Source organism: Aotus nancymaae, unplaced genomic scaffold (assembly GCF_030222135.1).
Source record: "Aotus nancymaae isolate 86718 unplaced genomic scaffold, 86718_ANA_hifiasm-v0.15.2.pri h1tg000004l, whole genome shotgun sequence".
In the NCBI taxonomy this organism is placed as follows: domain Eukaryota; kingdom Metazoa; phylum Chordata; class Mammalia; order Primates; family Aotidae; genus Aotus; species Aotus nancymaae.
The window spans coordinates 44,771,983-44,794,225 of record NW_026988415.1 but is presented as its reverse complement, the minus strand read 5'-3'; the positions used below and the strand labels follow the sequence as shown (position 1 = coordinate 44,794,225).

Sequence of the window (22,243 nt, the reverse complement as noted above, 5' to 3'; positions counted from 1 at the left end):
AAAAGATCAGAATATTCACAGGGTTAAATGATCATCTCAACGGAGTCTAGGAATATAGATGAGATTATCCAGGAAAGATCTGTGAAGGATCCTCTTGTCCAATGGAGAGAATCCTTAACACATGAGTTTTTTAAAGAATGCCGTGCCAGCAGAAACACTGCCAACTTGAACCGAAGTGACAGAGGATGAAATGAAAGAAGGCTGTTGGACTTCCAAAATTCCACAGGCAAGAAACAGGCTGATGAAAGTACTCTGCTGCAAACATGTATTACTCTTCAAAACAAAAAGATGACTCTGAGGACAGAGCCTGGCTCTGTCCACTTAAAGGGTGGAGCCTCAGGCATAGAGGGCAGAGCCTCTAGCCACAGAGGAATATTCCCAGGCCTTGAAACCTAAGGGAGTTTACCTGATTAGATTTCACGTTGGCCTGGAACTGGTAACTTTTTGCTTGCTTTCAGTTTTTCCCATTGGGAGGGTGACTGTCTATAACTATCATCCTATGTCCGAGTCACCACTATAATCAAAAAGAGGTAACTTCTTTTTCTAGTTCGCACGGCCACCGATGAAGAGAAATTTTGCCTCATGAAGGATCACACCCAGAGTCTGTCTCATACCTAGCTTAGATTATTTACAGATGAGATTTTCGACTCGAGTTGGTGTGTCATGTGTTAAGACTTCTGGGGATATTGAGGTGAGGCAAACATAATTTGCATGTAGAAGGAACATGAATTTTGGGGAGTTAGAGAGGAGACTGTGTTAAGCTAAATAATGGCCTCCAAAGATATCCATGTTGTAGTCTCTGGAACCTCTGACTGTCACCTCATGTGGCAAAAGGGACTTTACAAATGTGACTAAGCATCTTGAGACGGGGGGATTATCCTGCCAGGCCCTAAATGTAAGAACGTTTCCTCATTAAGAGGGAAGGAGAGGGACATTTCACATAGAAGGAGGCAATGTGATGACTGACACAAGGTGCTATAATGCTGGTTTGGATGACGAAGGAATGGGAGCTCTGGAAGCTCCAGGGAAGAATCCATTGCCTTGCCAAGGAATAAAGAATACAGCTCCAGAAGCTAAAAAGGGGAAGGCAACGGATTGTCCCTTAGAACTTCCAGAGGGAGCCTGGCCCTACTGTCTCCCTGATTTTGACCCACTGAAACTGGTTTTGGTCTTCTGACACTCAGGACTATATGAGAATAAATGCATGTTACTTTAAGCCACAAAGTTCAGGGAGTAATTTGTTACAGCATCCATAAGAAAAGAAGAAAATAATACAGGAACCTTTAGATATCATCTAGTCCAGTGGTTTTGAAACAGTCCCCAAAACTCCTTCTTCCAGTTCTACTTCAACTCAAGCTGCCTAGCTTTGATCTCTCTTATTCGTGGCCTTCTGAAAAGACTGCATTTTTTTGAAAAATGACTCTATAGAATTGAACAACAAAGTCAGTAAGTTAGTCAGGTATGGAATCCTATAGATGAAGACAAAGAAAAAGCCTAAGAAAGTGAAATGATTTTTCCTTACTCACTCAAAGAAGACCAGATAAATAAATATATAAACAAACAAACAAACACAGGTTCTTACCCTCATTTAGGGCATTTTCTACCACATTGTTCTAGAATTGGAAAAGTAGATTGGAAATAAATTGTCAAGGAATAAATGAAATAATATATGTAGGGTGCTTAAAAGACTGCCTGGCACATACGCACTCACAAAAATTAGTTATAATTGTAATATGTACTTGCATATGCACAGAATATCTCTACAAGTATACGCGAAAATCTGGTAATAGTTTCCTCTCAGTAGGAGACATGAGATACAAAGGTGGGAAAGAAACTGAATTTTCTCTGTGCTGTATGTCGCTTTTAACCATGTGCATGTTCCATCTATCTATCTAACTGTCCATCCACCCATCCCTAAAGGGTGAACAGAATTGAGTGGAGCTATCTTTCCTTGCTTAGGACCAGGATTCCCATTTCCTCCATGTGGAAGCACAAGAGAACCAATAAACTCAAAATCGCTAAGAAATCAAGACAAATCAGATTGCAATTATAAAGTATAAAGCAAAGTTTCACTGCAGCCCAAAGTCGTCTCCATAGGGACCCCTTCAGAACACATTTGTCTGCAAGATAATCTGCCTTCCAGAATTAATATTTTTTTAAAAAATTGTATTAACACTGTCCAGTCAGATCAGAAAATTTAACAAGGCAAGGCTCACTGGCAATTTATTAAACATGAAACTTTCATCTGCCATGGTCTCTGTCCTGAGACTATCTAGTCACAAGATTAGAACACCTGAATGATCCCCTCCACAGCTTGCCTGTGTGCCTCATCTCCAGCCAAGGTAAAAATAGCACTCTGTTTACCCAGCTATGTCACCTGTCTAGTATCCGCCCTCTAGGAAATCAATTAGGTGGTTCCCCTGGGACTCATGGAACTCCAATCTCATCTGTTAATTTTCTTGGACTGAGTAAATTGCACTCAGTGCCTTCCTCCCCCAGAATAATGCGGACGCTATTTTTTTTTCACCCGGTTTGGGTCTATCCCATAAGTAAGTCGCTATATTCCCCTGTCCATTCTAAATCCAAACCTAGTCCAGATCGAAACCTAATTTTTTCCCCTAATTTTCTAGATTGCCGCTTGTCTGCTGCACTTGGCCTGAGAATGATGGCATAAACTGCTGCAATCTCTAAAAACAAGTCCAAGTCCTTGTGGACCAAGAACATTTATCATTTGTGATGCTAAGTCAGCTGATATTCATAACCTGGAAGTTGGAGTCCCAGACTAGGAGCGGGAAAAAGCATGGCAGCTGCCCCACACTTGAATACTCACATCGATTCTGTCAAGAAGAACGAGATGTTCTAAGCCTAGAGATGTGGAAAGAGAAGATTCATTCAGCTGTAGAAATAGGACCAGGGGTGAACTTGATATGACACTCACTGACCTAATTGCTTGGGTTTACTGTCATTATCAGAGATTCCAAGCCAGACTCCTAGAATCACTGGAAGGAAAGAGAAGTCCCGTGGAAGCTGAGACCTGTCCTTAGCTGAATGCTTGTTGTCAGACAATATAAAGTTTCAACCAATCCCCAGTTTTCATACTGCTTCAGACCACACACTAGAACAGTAGTTGGGAACTCTTACTATTGCTGTATCCTTGAAAATTATAAGGAAATGTGGTGCTATAAATGGGAGTTCTACGTCTTCTCTTCATCTGGAATTCAGTGAATTTCTGACTTCCAGAAGCCCTTATATTCATTCTCTGGATAATCCCACAAAGAGGTTTCCCAGCCCTCAAGGGAATGATTTTTCACTGGAGAAAATAATGCTGGTAGCTGTAGGGTAATGAGTTACTCCTCTCCCCCACCAGACTACCTAAGGGCTGTATGTCTGCTGCCTGAACCCTGAAGGCCAGGTGGTGATCCAAGGCCATGCATGGTGCCCAGCTGAGGAGATGATGTGTCCCCGAAAACCAAAACATCCCGGAGGGTACCGGGAAACATACCAAGAAAAAGAGTCTCATTGCATATGGAAGGCAAAGAGCCAGAAAATTAGCTTAAAAGCTGCTTGCAGATGAGTGGCAGTGCAGATCCCCAGAGCTGTCCTGCTGCCACCCAGGAATGCCCTATACGTAAGTCCCAATCAATTCATCTGCTTATCAAGCTGGACTTGTCCAGGTCACTCTTTGGTCTTTTAGCTCCTTCCTATTTTTGGGGGCGGGGCGGGGTGGGGGCATTATTGTATACAGTCCCAGGTTTTTCCTTTATCAGTACCTGATGCCCTGATTCTGGCTCAGGTCAGAATACCGAAGAATGATCAACCGGCAAAGGGAAAACGGAGGGCCCACTGGATTCTCACTCAGCTAGTTGGCGGATGAGGGTGCAAAACCAGGCTTCAGCTAGAGCACAGGAGGAACTGAAATTTACTTGCAGCTCAGAAGTTGATTAGTCAGGGGGATTGGGCCAGATGGTGTTTATATGCTTGACTCCTGCACCCCAGTGTCCTGGCTGTAGCGAGGAAGAGGGCTGATTGTTTCACTAGCTGCAGGTGATGTCATAGCAGAAACATGCTGACCTCTCTCTCCTGGGTCCCCTTTGCCGTGGCTGGGGTCCAGCACTATCAGATAGGCTCCATATCTGTTTTTTGTGCTCGAGCTGGAGGGACGATGTGTTGGGGTCTGTGAGAACGGCACGTCTGCCGGGGTCTCTTGACCTGCAAGAGGGTCCCAATACCTGGAAGAGAGAGTGCGCGGAAGAAAAGAGAGACAGACAGATGGGGTCTGGAGGACTGAATAGGCAATGCCCAATTCAGCAGTTCATTTTGTGCACAGGGTCTCATTATATACCCTTCAGCCTGAAGTGGCTGACGTCAAGTCTCCTAGTGAGGTTACTACAACAAAGGAGAAGGGAGAGTTACAACATTGCAAGCCTGGGGTTCAAGATAAATCTGGTAAAAGGAGAAGCATACAATCAACTGTCATAAAGATTGATCAAGAAGTCATAAAACAAACAGGTGACCTTTTCTACTCATCTGATAATCAAAAACACAGAAACAAGATCACATTTAACAACGGTCAAAGCAAGCTATAAATCTTAAAGGTAACAATTTCAAATGTCATGTGAATAGTCACAAGGTTCAGTGAGTACCTGGTAACAGAGTCATAAAACTAGCCCAGAACAGGAACTTCAAGAAAAACAATGTCTAGTAAAACCACACAGCCTTCACCCAGCCATAGTGTTAGGTCAGTGAACCAGAAATAGCCTTCTGCAAAATCAAACTTCTTTCAATTCCTTCTTTCCCTTAGCTCGACTGCCTCCAGGGGGCGAGAAACGTGTCTGGGCTCAAACTCCATTATGGCGGAGACACTATTAGGGGTCTCTACGCTGGAATGATCCCCACAATGATGTTTTTTTAGGATCTCAGCATAGTATGGGCTAAATACCTGCTGATTATGATGCATCAGACTGACAAACTTCCAGCCCAGTTCTGCCGACTCTCTTTCAATGAGAATGAGGCCTCTAGGAAAGTGTAGCAGAGACTCCTTCATGCCATGCAGCAAACAGAATTTGAGAAACAAACGGATCCGCTGATCTATGAGCAGAGGGAAACAGTGAAGAGAGGAACAAAGAAGGTTCAGAATAAATTCACAATGCCTTTGCACTATCTGCTCACCAAAGTTTTATGTTAACCGAGTTATTCACTGACCTCTTCACTCATTTGGGTAAACCATATACATGAGATTTTTGTTTGTCTGGGGGAAGGGAATGTCATCAAGCTCCCAAAGGACAGTGTGTGATCAAAAGAGGCCGAGCTAGTAAATTTCTGGCGGTTTGTAAGATTACTTTATATAGCTGTACATGGGATCCGAGTGCACATTTAACTTAACAAGAGGACCGTAGGCCCGGTACCTGAAAGTAGCAACACATGTTGCAGCCAGTGCACCAAGTTCAGGCCCATACACCCAATCCAGACTATGACCAGATGCTAAACTTCAAAGCAGGTGGCCAAATTCACTGCTTCCATTCCAGCATGGAGCATGTCCTACGGCCTAACTCAGTATCGCTTCCATGGAGAGGAGTAGGGGCCCACGTGGTAGCTTAAAGCATAGGATAGAGAAAGGGCTTCTCCATATATCTTGGCTGACAGTTAGAAAATGACCAGGAATGACTCCGTGGGGTTAGTGCAACAGTATCCCACCCCTGTGAGTCACAGACCTTGGGTGCAGAGCCACCTTCAAACCACATACGCATTCTTCAAACTGAAGATCTATTAGAATCGTGCACATTATAGACAAGGAAACTAAAGCTAAAAAAACTTTCCAAATGATCATGCCTTTTCATTTTTAAATGGGTAGGTAACTCACTTTCAGGGTAAGGTCTCCCTGCCCACCCCCCACATTCTTGCCACTTTTCTGCACCACGACCATGGGGATTCTTACCAACGATGCTACGAATGCAGTTCTCTTTCTTGGCGATGCCCTGGAGTTGGCCTAGAAGAGCTGCTGTATTTTCACTGCTCAGAGTAGTGAGGCCCACGTCCTTGAGGCCTTGATGGATTTCCTGAGACACCTGTTCACTCACACTCAGCATAGCCTCTTCGGGCCTAGATAATGAAGGATAGAAGGCAGAGTGGGCCTGGCAGAGGGGCAAAGCCCAGAGAGCCTCATAACAGAAGCCAGACCTATCCCAGGAAGAATTCCAGCTCTCTGCCACCAGAAGACAGCATTAGCCACTGGGCAAGTGAAATATACTCATTGTTACCCACAAGGTACCACCTGATCCAAGCATACAGTACCATATGCCACTTCAAACAAAACAAAGTAAATTGGGCAAGGGTTCAGTGCCATCCTTGGATCCACTCAGCATTCTCCACTCCTATCAACTTTATTTAAATATTGTTTGAAGATCCTATTGGGTATTTTTTCATGGTTTTTCTCCTACTCCACCGATTAAATTGCAAATATATTGAAATGCCTTGACTTCCAACTCCTCCTTTTACCTTGTTACAGTATCCCTGCCCCTACAGGCAGTGAATGGTCAATATCACTGACCGACTTCTGGATACACATAGCACAAATCCACTGTCATTCAATCAAGGATATAATGACTCACTTAGAGCAAGCACATAAGGAATATTTGTGGCAAACTGGCTTCCACACTCTCCTCTGGAAAAATAAGTTTTATTTTTGTATCCCAAACCTCAGTACAACTTATCAAAGACACCAAAATACTTGGAGATGGTTCCCAAGGGCCTTTGTGTGGTTTGTGATGAAGAATAAGCAATAATAGTATTAACTATTAACATTACCTGCCTATGTCCCAAATACCACACATTTTCCTCTTTAACAGAGATCTGTGAATCTTACCTGGAGATAAATTCCTCAGTCAGGGCCTTGGTGATGCATTTCAGTCTATCCACAAATTCAGGTGAGCTGAATAAAACTTCACCAGAGAAACTTCTGACCACTAGCAAGACTGAGTCCAGAATGGTTAGCTGCTGCAACTGGAATGCCACATCCTGAAGCCGGATCCTGTCCATCAGCAGAGTCTGGTGTGGGAGCGAAGGGCAGCCCATCAGAAGAGGAGGGTTCAAATGCAGGCACCGAATACAATAGAATAAGGCAATGCCCCAACACACATCCCTACCTCAGGGAATTCTTCGTTTTCAGGATCCCAGCAGAGGAGGTTGAGGTAGCCTTGGTATAGCACCATTGTTGGACTGGGCGGCTTGGAGTTGTAAGCTGCCCGGTTTGGAAGTGAACACGCCGTGCTGCAGGAGGAGCCAGGTGAGTCAGGAGAACTCGGACATAGTGTAGTGATGTCTGTGGCTGCTTTGGTTAGCCATCTTGTGGTATAATTGAGGAGACCTACGACAGAGAAGGGAATATGCATCTTAAAATCCCAAGGCTTAAAGACAAAGGCTTTGAGACATATTCTTGGTCAATAAAGAAGTGTTTTTGTAGGTCTTTCTGTCTTAAAGAGACACTCCTTCTCCCTACCCCTTGTCCAAGGAAGAAACATTCTATTCAAAAAATAGAAAATGGTCTCTACTGCTATAGGAAGGCAGACCCAAGGTCAAATCTCCCCTCTCCTGCCCTTAGATTTTAAACATACTGGGCCGCTCATCAAGGAGTTCCTGGAATTTAGCTCATTCATACCGGATGGAATGCTCCTGCAGGTAGGGTCGAAAACTCTTAAGGGTATAGTTCACCATGTCCATTTTCATTAGGCCCAGAACACAGAAGGTGCCCCTGCCATAGGGAGAAACAGAACATTTACACTGTTAAAGGAAATCTGGTGTGAAAGGGTGGAATGCAAGCAAGGAGCTATAAAAGCAGAGTATTTGAGAGTTAGAAGAAGCCTTAAAAACAAACAGTCCTACTTCAACTTATGAATGATGGTACTGTGGCCAGTGACCCAAAGCCATAGAGTGAGTTGATGGCAAAACCAAGGACAGTTATACCTCCTGACACTTTAACCACCGGATTAGAGCTCTTTCCCCTGCATTCATTCTGTCACCTTGAAAAAACAGTAGTCAGTGGAAGGAAATCACCAAGGCGTCAACAATTACTATGTGGGTAGTTGGGATGTGGATGACTGAATTTCTAACTCATTCAGCAGATCATTTTACTTTTGCAGGTCCTGGTTCTTCTAGCTGTGAAACACGGATAATCCTCTGTCCTGTCCCCTCACAGGGTTTCAGTTGGGATGAACAGGAGAACATCTGGGAAAAGGCAATTTGCAATCTATAGGAGAAAGAATTACTGTACCTTAATGTCTTAACAACATCTTGACATAAAGGAGGCCCAACTGATCCAAAGATCATCAAAGGAACCCTGAGAGGCTATCCTCAGAAAATAAAAGCCAATAATCCAGAAAAGAGAGAAGGTGCCAGTCAGGTCGTCAGTACACAAGAGCCAGATAAGACGGAGACTATATCACAGTATCTGGCTCAGAGTTCTCTAGCACAGTGTCTAAGGCAGATTTGAGGGACAGCACATCTAGACTCTCACCTCAGTAACCGCACTGGATCTGTTATGGTCTCTAGTTTCTGTACTGCTTCATCTCGAACTGGTGCACATAGCAGGGCCATCAAATTGAGAATGTAGTTAGAAAGACGAGGGACATCCAGGGCCCCATGTTCTGCTTCCTGCTTGAGAAGATCTGTGTCCAGAGCTTCTTCTATCTCGTTTCTTAGGCAGTTCTGCCGTGGTTAATAGCGGTGACAGCAAGATCTGCCCAACAAAGGAAATCAAAGGAGCCAAGTTCTGTTTAGAACCCCAAACTTTCTCCAATGAACTGTGCTCTTAGGCCAAAGCCATCCCAGATTATGTCTTCTGGGGGTCAGAAAACTGAGTCTCTATGTTTCCTAGAGAGTATTACTTCTTTCTGTTTAGAGGACAATTACCATTCAAGGTTTCACTGGGATCAGTTATAGTAGTAGTCACTATTATTTTTTAGGTAGAATGAGGTTAAAAAATATAAATAAAAACAAGAATGTGACTTTAAATGTGTGGGATACAAGAAATATGAAATACACACCACCACAAGGAGATGAGGTATTCTTAATAAAGGATAAGGACATTTTTAGATTGTTTTACTCCAAAGTGTGAGGATAAAATTGAAATAGACTTTTGACTCAAAAGTGTAAGTTTCTTGTGGGCAAGGGCTTTCCTATTCATCTCTGCGTTTCTGAAACACATAGACCATAGTGGGGTTTCAGTAAGAATTTGTTTAATTGAATTATATATTGTTACAGTAATCACTCAATTGTCAAGTTTCACCTTAAACAAATAAAATGGAAGCTGTCCCATCCTATCTGTTTAAGTAGTAGGCCACATTAAAAAGTATGCTACTTAAGATATTAATAGCCATTGACACTCCAAGGTTTTGAGATGCCCAGGAACTTCCCATCCACGAATGGGAGGTTGGTTACTCACCTCCTTAATTTCTTTTAGAAGCCTAAGAGCACAGGTAAAGTCAGGAGGAGTACTCAATAGCTGTTCTTTCAGATGGTTCCAAAAAGCATTGCACGTTGCCTCTGCAAACCTGCCTTCCGCACTGTAAGAAGGCTTAAATGAGCAGATTTCTCTTTACCTAGAGAATTGATACAGGATCATAATCTCCCAAACAGCATTTAAAATTATGAAAGACCATTACACTGACAGGCTAGGAGGACCTATGTTTAGCCTTGAGAAGGGCTGAATAAACTGAAGTTAGTCTCAGACGGAAAAGCACTGGCTACATTCTCTCAGAAGAGTAACTCATGGTTCCAGAGATGCTCTCTTCCTGCAGCAGGAAGAACCATAAACTAGGAGTTGAGGCCCCAACTTCTAACCCTAGTTCTGCATCTAGCCTGGATATGTGACTTAGTTTCCACTGCCATGCACTTAAACCTTTGGACCAGATGCTATTTCCTTCAGACCTGAAATCTAGGAAAGGATTTTACCTCTTGATAATACTTGAAAGTGTTTTGAGACACTTTACCTTCAGCAAGCCCAAAACTGAACTCTTTATCTTTCTCCTTTAAATTTGTTACTCATGTATGTTTTGTTCTGTAGCCAGAAACCAAAGACTTTTTCTCTTTAAAAAATATTATAGTGATGTATGCATTTTGTTTACAAAAATACAAGTGATAAAAAAATATGAAACAAAAATTCAAAGTTTCTCCTCTAACACAACAATCTAACCTGTAAATGTTCAACTTTTATCTATCTGATGTGTACTGTAGTCCTTCTTAATTCCTTTCCCCTCATGTCTTATCCACTGAGTTACCAAATTTCAGGGATTTCACTTCCTAAATATCTCTGGAATCAGTCTCCACCCAGTATCATCTCTTTCGTGAGCTATTGCTATAGTCTATTGGCCACCTTATGCCCATAAAACTTCACCCCAACAATGACACATATTTTTGATAAAATCAATTAGTTTTTCAAGATACAAATCTGATCATAATAGCATAGTCATTTTAAGTTTTTCAGAAGTTGCCTATCACCAGCAATGTACATGGCCTTTAAGACCCTTCATGATCCTATTCTGCCACTTCTCCTACCTTAACTCCCTTTCTCCTCCTATTCCTTGTGCTCTAACAATAACAGTCCACTTATAATGAACATATAATTGCCTTCCAACCCTCTATGCCTCTGAAATGACATTTCCCCTTCCAGGAGAGATCCTTCTCTCCTAAACCACCTGAAAAACTCAACTCAGGTATTACCTTATTAGAAAAATCTTCACCGACCTTCCCCAGGAAGCTGAGCACTATATAGAATTCCACACACTAGTTATGAGATGACTTGTCACTCTGTCCAATAGCTAATTGACTATCTTCCCTACAGAAGCTTTTTGATGGCAAAGACAGTAACTCACTTAACTTTATGTCTTTAGCTTTCAACATTCTGCCTTCCACCTAATAAGTACTCAATAAAAGTTTATTGAGTAAATGTCTAATGATGAGATTTCCCCTAAAAACCAGTAACTGTGATTAGTATAATTTTATAAGCCCAAAGGGAAAACTAATTGTCAATTGTCTGTAAATAATGGATAACCCCAAACTCTATTTCAACCTGTTATCCAGTATACATTTTGAATTACTACATTTGAAAAAGCCTGTTAATTTTTTAAAAAGAAAAGTGAAATTCAAGCCCTAAATAATATTATTCCTCCTGCTTCATCTACCCACCCCCTGAGATCCCTAGCCACTTTAGCAGGCCTTCATTCTCTTAGTTTCACTTTTTTCTGCACCCCTACCAGCAGAAAATTGAATCTAACTCAGGCCCCAGGGACTATAAAGGCAATGAGGAAGATGCTGCAAGACCTGTGTTTTGGTAAAAACTTCCTTCAGGTAAGCTATCCTTGGCAACAGGCAAAGGCAAATCTAAGGAGTATGAAGATCAAGAGAACCATTGACAAAACAAGGTGCTTTAAGTAACAGAATCCCAAGAGCGGCAAAAATAACAGAAGCGTTTAAAGTGGGAAATTAGAAATACCATAAAATACAGATTCTGAGAAAGAAATCAACCCATTTAACTCTTAATAAACCACTAGAAGCATTCAATTCATAAATACTGAATGATTCTTAAACATATGTTGCAATATCAATACAATTAAGAGAAACCAATATAAAGTCTAATTGTAGAATCACACTATTTATTGACAGGGTTCTAATCTTGATTTGCAGAATGTTTATTACACTGATTATGAAGCAGAAATGTCCCCCGAAATTTCCTATCCCATGAGGAGTGAATAAAACCACTATTAGAAAACCTGCTCATCTGTGCCCGTTTAATCTGTAGACAATTAAAAGATGAACAGCTAGGAGTTAATTCTTCCAAGTCTCCTGAAAAGATCTGGAAATCACTCTACGTTTCATTATTAACTGAGATCCTGAAATGAACACTTTAACAATACAGAATGAATATCCCTTTACCAAGATGCTTGGGACCAGGAGTATTTTGGATCACTGAATTTTTTTTTTTTTTTTTTTTTTTTTTGAGACAGGGTCTCACTCTGTCACCCAGACTGGAATGCAGTGGCATGATCGTGATCTCAGTTCACTGCAGCCTTTACTTCCTGGGATCAAGGGACCCTCCCACCTCAGCCTCCTGAGTAGCTGGGACTACAGGAGTGCACCACCTTGCCTGGCTAATTTTTGTATTTTTTCTATAGACAGGATTTCTCCATGTTGCCCAGGCTGGCCTTGACTTCCTGGGCTCAGGCAATCAGCCTGACTTGGACTCCCAAAGTGTTAGAATTTACAGGCATAAGCCTAGCCAGATTACAGATTTTTTTGGATTTTGAGATATTTGCAGTATACTTATAGTATACTGCAATGAGCATTTCCTTTGAGCATCATGTTGGCCTTGAAATGTTTTGGATTTTGGAGCAGCATGGATTTCAAATTTTGGATGTTCAACCTGCAAGTGCATTGGTTTATTACCTGTTTAAATATAATTTGCTGCTTTGACCTTTTTAAACTAATAACTACACTGATTTGTTGGTGCTGTATAAGACATACCCAACCATTAAATTTATTAATAAGATGCTTCAAACCTGACCAAAAGTCATTTGTGTTATGTACCTAATCCAGGAAGAGTAAAATGGAAAAAACACCTGAATAATCTGTACCTGTTTGGAGGTAAAATTGTCTCTTCCACATAGAAATCTTCGTTTACTATGATTTTATGTGCAATGCTCAGCCTGGAAGCTTCATTAACTGTCTCTATCAGCTCTGTGACAGAAAAGGCATCAGGTCTGCCCTCTGGGGGGGAAAAAACATAACCATCATTAACAGGGAACCCGCATAAATAGAATTTTTATTTTGAGATTCACTAGGAGAGGATCCAAGATGGCCGCTTAGGAGGAACTCGGGAATGCAGCTCCGAGAGAAAGCACAGAGGGTGAGTGGACGCCGTATTTCCAGACTGATTTTTACTGCCCACAGACCAGGAGATTCACACGCAGAGAAGCCACACGGGTCGCCAGCGCCGCTGGCGCCGCTGGCTTGAACGGCGCAGCCGCTGGGCCGGCACCCTGAGGCAACGGCTCACTGTATAAAGTGAGAGAGTCTGAGTCCCCTATAAGCCAGCAAGGGGAGCTGACCTGAAACACAACTGAAACCGGGACGGTCCAGCTCTGTGGAGGAGGGGCGTTCTCCATAGGCACCCTGCTGTTCTGTACCAAGGCAATCCGCCACTACAGAGACTCCGTCACTACAGGGGCGGGCCAACATAGCGGAAGCAGTTCTAACTACACCCAGAAGTTCACACGGAAGCTGGGTGGAGCCCACAGCAGCTTAGCGAAGCCTCTGCAACCTGAGTGTGACTAGGCTGCCACCTTGTGGGCAGGGAAAACAGCAACCGCACAGGGGAACATCATAAAACAGTAACTCCCTGGGACAGAACACCTCGGGGGAAGAGCAGGGGGTTTATGAGTTCTGCCACAGCAGACTTAAAATTACCAAAATCAGAAAGACAACAACTACAAAGTCAGCAGGTGGAAAAATCCACAAAGATGGGAAGAAACCAGCGCAAAAAGGATGAAAACACCCAAAACCAGAACACTTCTCCTCCTACAAGGGATCACAACTCCCCACCAGCAAGGGAACAAGACTGGACGGAGAATGAGTGTGATGAAATGACAGAATCAGCTTTCAGAAAGTGGATAATAAGAAACTTCCGTGAGCTAAAAGAACATGTTCTAACCCAATGCAAAGAAACTAAGAACCTTGAAAAAAGACTTGACGAAATGCTAACAAGAATGGACAACTTAGAGAGGAATATGAGCGAATTGATGGAGCTGAAAAACACAACACGAGAACTTCGTGAAGCATGCACAAGTTTCAACAGCCGAATTGACCAAGCAGAAGAAAGGATATCAGAGGTCGAAGATCAACTCAATGAAATAAAACGAGAAGGCAAGATTAGAGAAAACAGGGTAAAAAGGAATGAACAAAGTCAACAAGAAATATGGGACTATGTGAAAAGACCTAATCTACGTTTGATAGGTGTACCTGAATGTGACGAAGAGAATGCATCCAAGCTGGAAAATACTCTTCAGGATATTATCCAGGAAAACTTCCCCAACCTAACAAGGCAGGCCGAGATTCAAGTCCAGGAAATACAGAGAACACCACAAAGATACTCCTCTAGAAGAGCAACCCCAAGACACATAATCATCAGATTCACCAGGGTTGAAATGAAGGAGAAAATACTAAGGGCAGCCAGAGAGAAAGGTCGGGTTACCCACAAAGGGAAGCCCATCAGACTCACTGCAGATCTCTCAGCAGAAACCCTACAGGCCAGAAGAGAGTGGGGGCCGATATTCAACATCCTTAAGGAAAAGAACTTTCAACCCAGAATTTCGTATCCAGCCAAACTAAGCTTCATAAGTGAAGGAAAAATAAAATCCTTTGTGAACAAGCAAGAACTCAGAGAGTTCATCACCACCAGACCAGCTCTACAAGAGCTCCTGAAGGAGGCACTACACATAGAAAAGAACAACCAGTACCAGCCACTCCAAAAACACACGAAAAGGTAAAGAGCATCAACACAATGAAGAATCTGCATCAACCAAAGGGCAAAACAGCCACCTAGCACCAAAATGACAGGATTGAATTCACACATAACAATATTAACCCTAAATGTAAACGGACTAAATGCCCCAATCAAAAGACACAGACTGGCAAATTGGATAAAAAGCCAAAACCCATCAGTGTGCTGTATCCAGGAAACTCATCTCGCATGCAAGGATACACAAAGGCTCAAAATAAAGGGATGGAGGAAGATTTACCAAGCAAATGGAGAGCAAAAAAAAGCAGGAGTTGCAATTCTCATCTCTGATAAAATAGACTTTAAAGCAACAAAGATCAAAAGAGACAAAGAAGGACATTACATAATGGTAAAAGGATCAATGCAGCAAGAAGAGCTAACGATCCTAAATATATATGCACCTAATACAGGAGCACCCAGATACATAAGGCAAGTTCTTAAAGACTTACAAAGAGACTTAGACTCCCACACAATAATAGTGGGAGACTTCAACACACCACTGTCAATATTAGACAGATCAACGAGACAGAAAATCAACAAGGATATCCAGGACTTGAACTCAGACCTGGAACAAGCAAACCTAATAGACATTTACAGAACTCTCCACCCCAAATCCACAGAATATACATTCTTCTCAGCACCACATCACACCTACTCTAAAATTGACCACATAATTGGAAGTAAATCACTCCTCAGCAAATGCAAAAGAACGGAAACCATAACAAACAGTCTCTCAGACCACAGTGCAATCAAGTTAGAACTCAGAATTCAGAAACCAACCCAGAACCGCACAGCCTCATGGAAAATGAACAACTTTCTCCTGAATGTTGACTGGATAAACAATGAAATGAAGGCAGAAATAAAGACGTTCTTCGAAACCAACGAGAATGAAGACACCACATACCAGAATCTCTGGGACACATTTAAAGCAGTCTCTAGAGGAAAATATATAGCAATAAGTGCTCACATGAGAAGCAAGGAGAGATCTAAAATTGACACCCTATCGTCAAAATTGAAAGAGCTAGAGGAGCAAGATCAAAAAAACTCAAAACCTAGCAGAAGACAAGAAATAACTAAGATCAAAGCAGAATTGAAGGAGATAGAGACACGAAAAACCCTTCAAAAAATCAATAAATCCAGGAGCTGGTTTTTTGAAAAGATCAACAAAATAGAAAGACCACTAGCCAGACTAATAAAAAAGAAAAGAGAGAATAACCAAATAGATGCAATAAAAAATGATAAAGGGGATATCACCACAGATTCCACAGAAATTCAAACCATCATCAGAGATTATTACAAACAACTCTATGCACATAAATTAGAAAACCTGGAGGAAATGGATAAATTCCTGGACAGCTGCCTCCTGCCAAGCCTAAACCAGGAAGAAGTCGAAACCCTGAATAGACCAATAACAAGGTCTGAAGTCGAGGCAGCAATTAAGAGCCTACCACCCAAAAAAAGCCCAGGCCCAGATGGGTTCACAGCCGAATTCTACCAGACATACAAAGAGGAACTGATACCATTCCTACTGAAACTATTCCAAATAATCCAAAAAGAGGGAATCCTTCCCAAATCATTTTATGAGACCAACATCATCCTAATACCAAAACCTGGCAGAGACTCAACAAGAAAAGAAAACTACAGGCCAATATCCATGATGAACATAGATGCAAAAATCTTCAATAAAATAATGGCAAGCCGATTACAACAGCACATCAAAAAGCTTATCCACCATGATCAAGTAGGATTCATCCTGGGGATGCAAGGCTGGTTCAATATACGCAAGTCTATAAATGTAACTCACCACATAAACAGAACCAAAGACAAAAACCACATGATTATCTCAATTGATGCAGAGAAGGCCTTCGACAAAATTCAACAGCCCTTTATGCTAAAAACCCTCAATAAACTAGGTATCGATGGAACGTATCTCAAAATAATAAAAGCTATTTACGACAAACCGACAGCCAATATCATACTGAACGGGCAAAAACTGGAAGCATTCCCTTTGAAATCTGGCACTAGACAAGGATGCCCTCTCTCACCACTCCTATTCAATATAGTACTGGAAGTTCTAGCCAGAGCAATCAGGCAAGAAAAAGAAATAAAGGGTATTCAATTAGGAAAGGAGGAAGTCAAATTGTCTCTATTTGCAGACGACATGATTGTATATCTAGAAGACCCCCTCATCTCAGCCCAAAAGCTCCTGAAACTGATAAGCAACTTCAGCAAAGTCTCAGGATACAAAATCAATGTGCAAAAATCACAAGCGTTCCTATACACCAATAACAGACTTAAAGAGAGCCAAATCAAGAACGAACTGCCATTCACAATCGCTACAAAGAGAATAAAATACCTAGGAATACAACTAACAAGGAATGTAAAGGACCTCTTCAAGGAGAACTACAAATCACTGCTCAACGAAATAAGAGAGGACACAAACAGATGGAGAAACATTCCATGTTCATGGTTAGGAAGAATTAATATCGTGAAAATGGCCATACTGCCCAAAGTAATATACAGATTCAATGCTATCCCCATCAAGCTACCAATGACCTTCTTCACAGAACTGGAAAAAACCACCTTAAACTTCATATGGAACCAAAAGAGAGCCCGCATAGCCAAGTCAATTCTAAGCAAAAAGAACAAAGCAGGAGGCATCACACTACCAGACATCAAACTCTACTACAAGGCTACAGTAATCAAAACAGCATGGTACTGGTACCAAAACAGAGATATAGACCAATGGAACAGAACAGAGGCATTGGAGGCAACACAACATATCTACAACCACCTGATCTTTGACAAACCTGATAAAAACAAGCAATGGGGAAAGGATTCCCTGTTCAATAAGTGGTGTTGGGAAAACTGGCTAGCCATATGCAGAAAGCAGAAAATGGACCCCTTCCTGACACCTTACACTAAAATTGACTCCAGACGGATTAAAGACTTAAACATAAGACCTAACACCATAAAAACACTAGAAGGAAACCTAGGCAAAACCATTCAGGACATAGGCGTAGGCAAGGACTTCATGACCAAAACACCAAAAGCATTGGCAACAAAAGCCAAAATAGACAAATGGGACCTAATCAAACTCCACAGCTTCTGCACAGCAAAAGAAACAGTCAATAGAGTGAATCGGCAACCAACAGAATGGGAAAAAATTTTTGCAGCCTACCCATCTGACAAAGGGCTGATATCCAGAATTTACAACGAGCTAAAAAAGATTTACAAGAAAAAAACAAACAAGCCCATTCAAAAGTGGGCGAAGGACATGAACAGATACTTTACAAAAGAAGACATACATGAGGCCAACAAGCATATGAAAAAATGCTCATCATCACTGGCCATTAGAGAAATGCAAATCAAAACTACATTGAGATACCATCTCACACCAGTTAGAATGGCAATCATTAAAAAATCTGTAGACAACAGATGCTGGAGAGGATGTGGAGAAATAGGAACACTTTTACACTGTTGGTGGGAGTGTAAATTAGTTCAACCATTGTGGAAAACAGTGTGGCGATTCCTCAAGGACCTAGAAATAGAAATTCCATTTGACCCAGCAATCCCATTACTGGGCATATATCCAAAGGATTATAAATCGTCCTACTATAAGGACACATGCACACGAATGTTCATTGCAGCACAGTTTACAATAGCAAAGACCTGGAACCAACCCAAATGCCCATCGATGATAGACTGGACAGGAAAAATGTGGCACATATACACCATGGAATATTATGCAGCCATTAAAAATGAGGAGTTCGCGTCCTTTGTAGGGACATGGATGAACCTGGAAACCATCATTCTCAGCAAACTGACACAAGAACACAAAATCAAACACCACATGTTCTCACTCATAGGCGGGTGTTGAACAAGGAGAACACATGGACACAGGGAGGGGAGCACTATACATGGGGGTCTGTTGTGGGGGAGTGGGGGGGACAGCGGGGGGGTGGGGAATTGGGGAGGGATAGCATGGGGAGAAATGCCAGATATGGGTGAAGGGGAGGAAGGCAGCAAATCACACTGCCACGTATGCACCTAAGCAACAACCTTGCATGTTTTTCACATGTACCCCAAAACCTTAAATGCAATAAAAAAAAAAAAAAAAAAAAGAGATTCACTCTACCAAGTAAGGCTTCCAAGTCTAAATTCATCAAACGGATATTACCCAGACTCATTCAATTATTTTAATACTAGAAGTTTTCTGAACTCTTTGCCCTTCAGTAACACTGAAGGTCTCAGATAAGTCACACATGGGAAGAAGAAATTCGTTTTTTCAAAAACACAAAACAGATTTCAAAACCTTCCACTTGAAATGTAAAACAATAAGTAAAACACAGAAAACAATGAATAAGTTGTGATTTGTAAGAATTAATGTGTATCTAAAAGTTATTGTGTTCTCACTGTTCTTTTCCTACCTCAGAGGCTACACACAAGATGAAGGCTAAAATCTCCTTATAGATACCACACAAATTCTTACTAGATGGTTCTAAAGCTGAATCATGCTTCTAAAACAGTAGTTTCTAAATATGGGGATTCAATAGACAAAATTTCAAAATAACATGAGTGGCAGATAATGATTTCACAATTTTTATTTTTCCACATATGGACAGGAAGGCAAACAAAAAAACAATGAGACTACCCTATCATCATCAAAATAATCACTTAATAAAAAGAAAAGGTATTTTATCATCTCAGAAAGTATAAAGAAAACACAGTCAGCATTAAGAATACTCTTTGAAGGGGAGGATCCAAGATGGCCAAATAGGAACAGCTCTGGTGTGCAGCTCCCACCAAGAACAACATAGAGGATGAGTGCCCACTGCATTTTCAAACAAATTTTCACTGCCCACAGACCAGGAGATTGCCGGGCCGAAAAGCACCGCAAGTTTTCAGCACAGTGGTTTCAGCTGGTGCTGCGCTGGTGCACAGAAACCCACACAAATCTGGGCAGCCGTTTCAACTGTCGCCTGGAATGCCTGGGAGGCAGAGCTGCCCATTCAACTAAAAGGGAGGGGGCAGAAACAGGGGAGCCAGGTGATCTGGCTCCGCAGGTACCACTCCAACAAAACAAGCAATCTGAAATGCTCTGGATTGAGAGTTTCCCAGCAAGCACAGCAGGACCCAGGATGGTTCAGCTCAGTGGGGGAAAAGGTGACCACCACTACCGAGGCAGTCCGCCAATACTGAGGCAGTTCACAGAGCAGCTGGGCAGAGCCTGCAGCAGCTCAGCAATGCCTCTGCTGGCAGATGGTGACTAGACTACTCCATGCGGGGCAGGGCATCTATGAAAAAAGGCAGCAGCACAACAGGAACTTATAAATAAAGCTGACCTTCCTAGGACAGAGCACCTGGGAAAAGAGGCAGTTAAGAGTTCTCAGACTTAAAAGTACCTGCCCAGCAGCTCTGCATGGAACAACAGAGCTCCCAGCACAGCACTTGAGTTCCTATAAGGGACAAACTGTCTCCTGAAGCAACTCCATGATCCCCGTATACCCAAAGCAACACCTCATAAAGGTGTTGCTCACATCTGGCGGGTACCCTTCTGGGACAAGGTTAGCAGAGGAATAAACTGGCAGCAACCCTTGCTGTTCTGCAGCCCCCGTGGGTGATCCCCAGGTGAGCAGGGTCTGGAGTGGACCTCCAGTGGTCCTGCAGCAGAGGGGCCCGACTGTTAAAAGGAAAACTAAGAAGCAGAAAGAAATAGCTTCAACATCAACAAAAAGGATGCCCACTCAGAGAACCCATCTGAAAGTCACCAACTACAAAGACCACAGGTAGATAAAGCCACTAAGATGGGAAGAAACCAGCACAAAAAGGATGAAAAGACCCAAAACCAGAATGCTTCTCCTCCTCCAAGGGATCACAACTCCTCACCAGCTAGGGATCAAAGATGGATGGAGAATGAATCCAATGAATTGACAGAAACAGGCTTCAGAAGGTGGGTAATAACAAACTTCTCAGAGCTAAAAGAACATGTGCTAACCCAATGCAAAGAAACTAAGTACCTGGAAAAAAGGTTAGAAGAGATGCTAACTAGAATAAACAGCTTAGATAAGAATATAAATGACTTGATGGAGTTGAAAAACACAACACGAGAACTTCGTGGAGAATCCACGTTTCACTAGCTGAATCAACCAAGCAGAAGAAAGGATATCAGAGATTGAAGATCAACTCAATGAAACAAAATGAGAAGGCAAGAACAGAGAAAAAAGAGTAAAAAAAAAAAAAGAACAAAGCCTCCAAGAAACATGGGATTATGTAAAAAGACCTAATCTACGTTTGATAGGTGTACCTGAATGTGACGGAGAGAATGAATCCAGGCTGGAAAACAGTTTTCAGGATATTATCCAGGAGAACTTCCCCAACCTTGCAAACCAGACCACCATTCAAGTCCAGGAAATAAGTACCAAGTGGTAAAGACAATCGACACAATGAAAAAAATGCATCGACTAACAGGCAAAACATCCAGCTAGCATCAAAATGGCAGGATCAAATTCACACATAACAATATTAACCTTAAATGTAAATGGCAAATTGGATAAAAAGTTAAGACCCATCAGTGTGCTGTATTCAGGAAACCAATCTCACGTGCAAGGACACACATGGACTTAAAATAAAGGGATGGAGGAAGATGTATCAAGCAAATGGAGAGCAAAAAAAGCAGGAGTTGCAATTCTAGTCTCTGATAAAATGGACTTTAAACCAACAAAGATCAAAAGAGACAAAGAAGGGCATTACATAATGGTAAAAGGATCAATGCAACAAGAAGAGCTAATAATCCTAAATATATACTCACCCAATACAGGAGCACCCAGGTACATAAAGCAAGTTCATAACGACCTCCAAAGAGACTTAGACTCCCACACAATAATATTGGGAGACTTTAACACTCCACTGTCAATATTAGATCAATGAGACAGAAAATTAACAAGGATATCCAGGACTTGAACTCAGATTTGGACCAAGTGGACCTAATAGACATCTACAGAAATCTCCACCCCAAATCCACATAATATACATTCTTCTCAGCACCGCATGGCACCTACTCTAAAATTAACCACATAATTGGAAGTAAATCACTCCTCAGCAAAGGCAAAAGAATGGAAATCACAACAAACAGTCTCTCAGACCACAGGGCAATCAAATAAGAACTCAGAATTAAGAAACTAACTCAGAACTGCACAGCTTCATGGAAGCTGAACAACTGACTCCTGAATGTCGAATGGATAAATAATGAAATGAAGGCAGAAATAAAGGTGTTCTTTAAAACCATTGAGAACGAAGACACAACGTTCCAGAATCTGTGGGACACATTTAAAGCAGTGTCTAGAGGGAAATTTATAGCAATAAATGCCCATATGAGAAGCGAGGAAAGATCTAAAATTGACACCGTATTGTTAAAATTGAAAGAGCTAGAGAAGCAAGATTAAAAAAAAAACTCAAAAGCTAGCAGAAGACAAGAAATAACTAAGATCAGAGCAGAACTGAAGGAGATAGAGACACAAAAACCCTTCAAAAAATCAATAAATCCAGGAGCTGGTTTTTTGAGATCAACAAAATAGACTGCTAGCCAGATTAATAAAAAGGGAAAGGAAGAAGAATCAAATAGATGCAATAAAAACGATAAAGGGGATATCACCACTGATTCTACAAAAATACAAACTACAATCAGAGATTGTTACA

At 41.7% G+C, this 22,243-nt stretch overlaps 1 protein-coding gene across 1 annotated transcript in view; it reads right to left on the bottom strand.

Annotated features, from left to right (window-relative positions):
* Positions 1–3,935: 3,935 nt before the first annotated feature.
* Positions 3,936–22,243, bottom strand: part of LOC105710519 (T-complex protein 11-like X-linked protein 2) — a 150,092-nt gene continuing 131,784 nt past the window's right edge. Inside the window, 10 exon segments of the mRNA XM_064362294.1 lie at positions 3,936–4,229; positions 4,940–5,088; positions 5,936–6,099; positions 6,863–7,044; positions 7,143–7,363; positions 7,611–7,747; positions 8,510–8,709; positions 8,711–8,731; positions 9,437–9,557; positions 12,624–12,726. Coding sequence (XP_064218364.1) covers positions 4,035–4,229; positions 4,940–5,088; positions 5,936–6,099; positions 6,863–7,044; positions 7,143–7,363; positions 7,611–7,747; positions 8,510–8,709; positions 8,711–8,731; positions 9,437–9,557; positions 12,624–12,726 — 1,493 coding nt within the window. The 3' untranslated portion in view covers positions 3,936–4,034.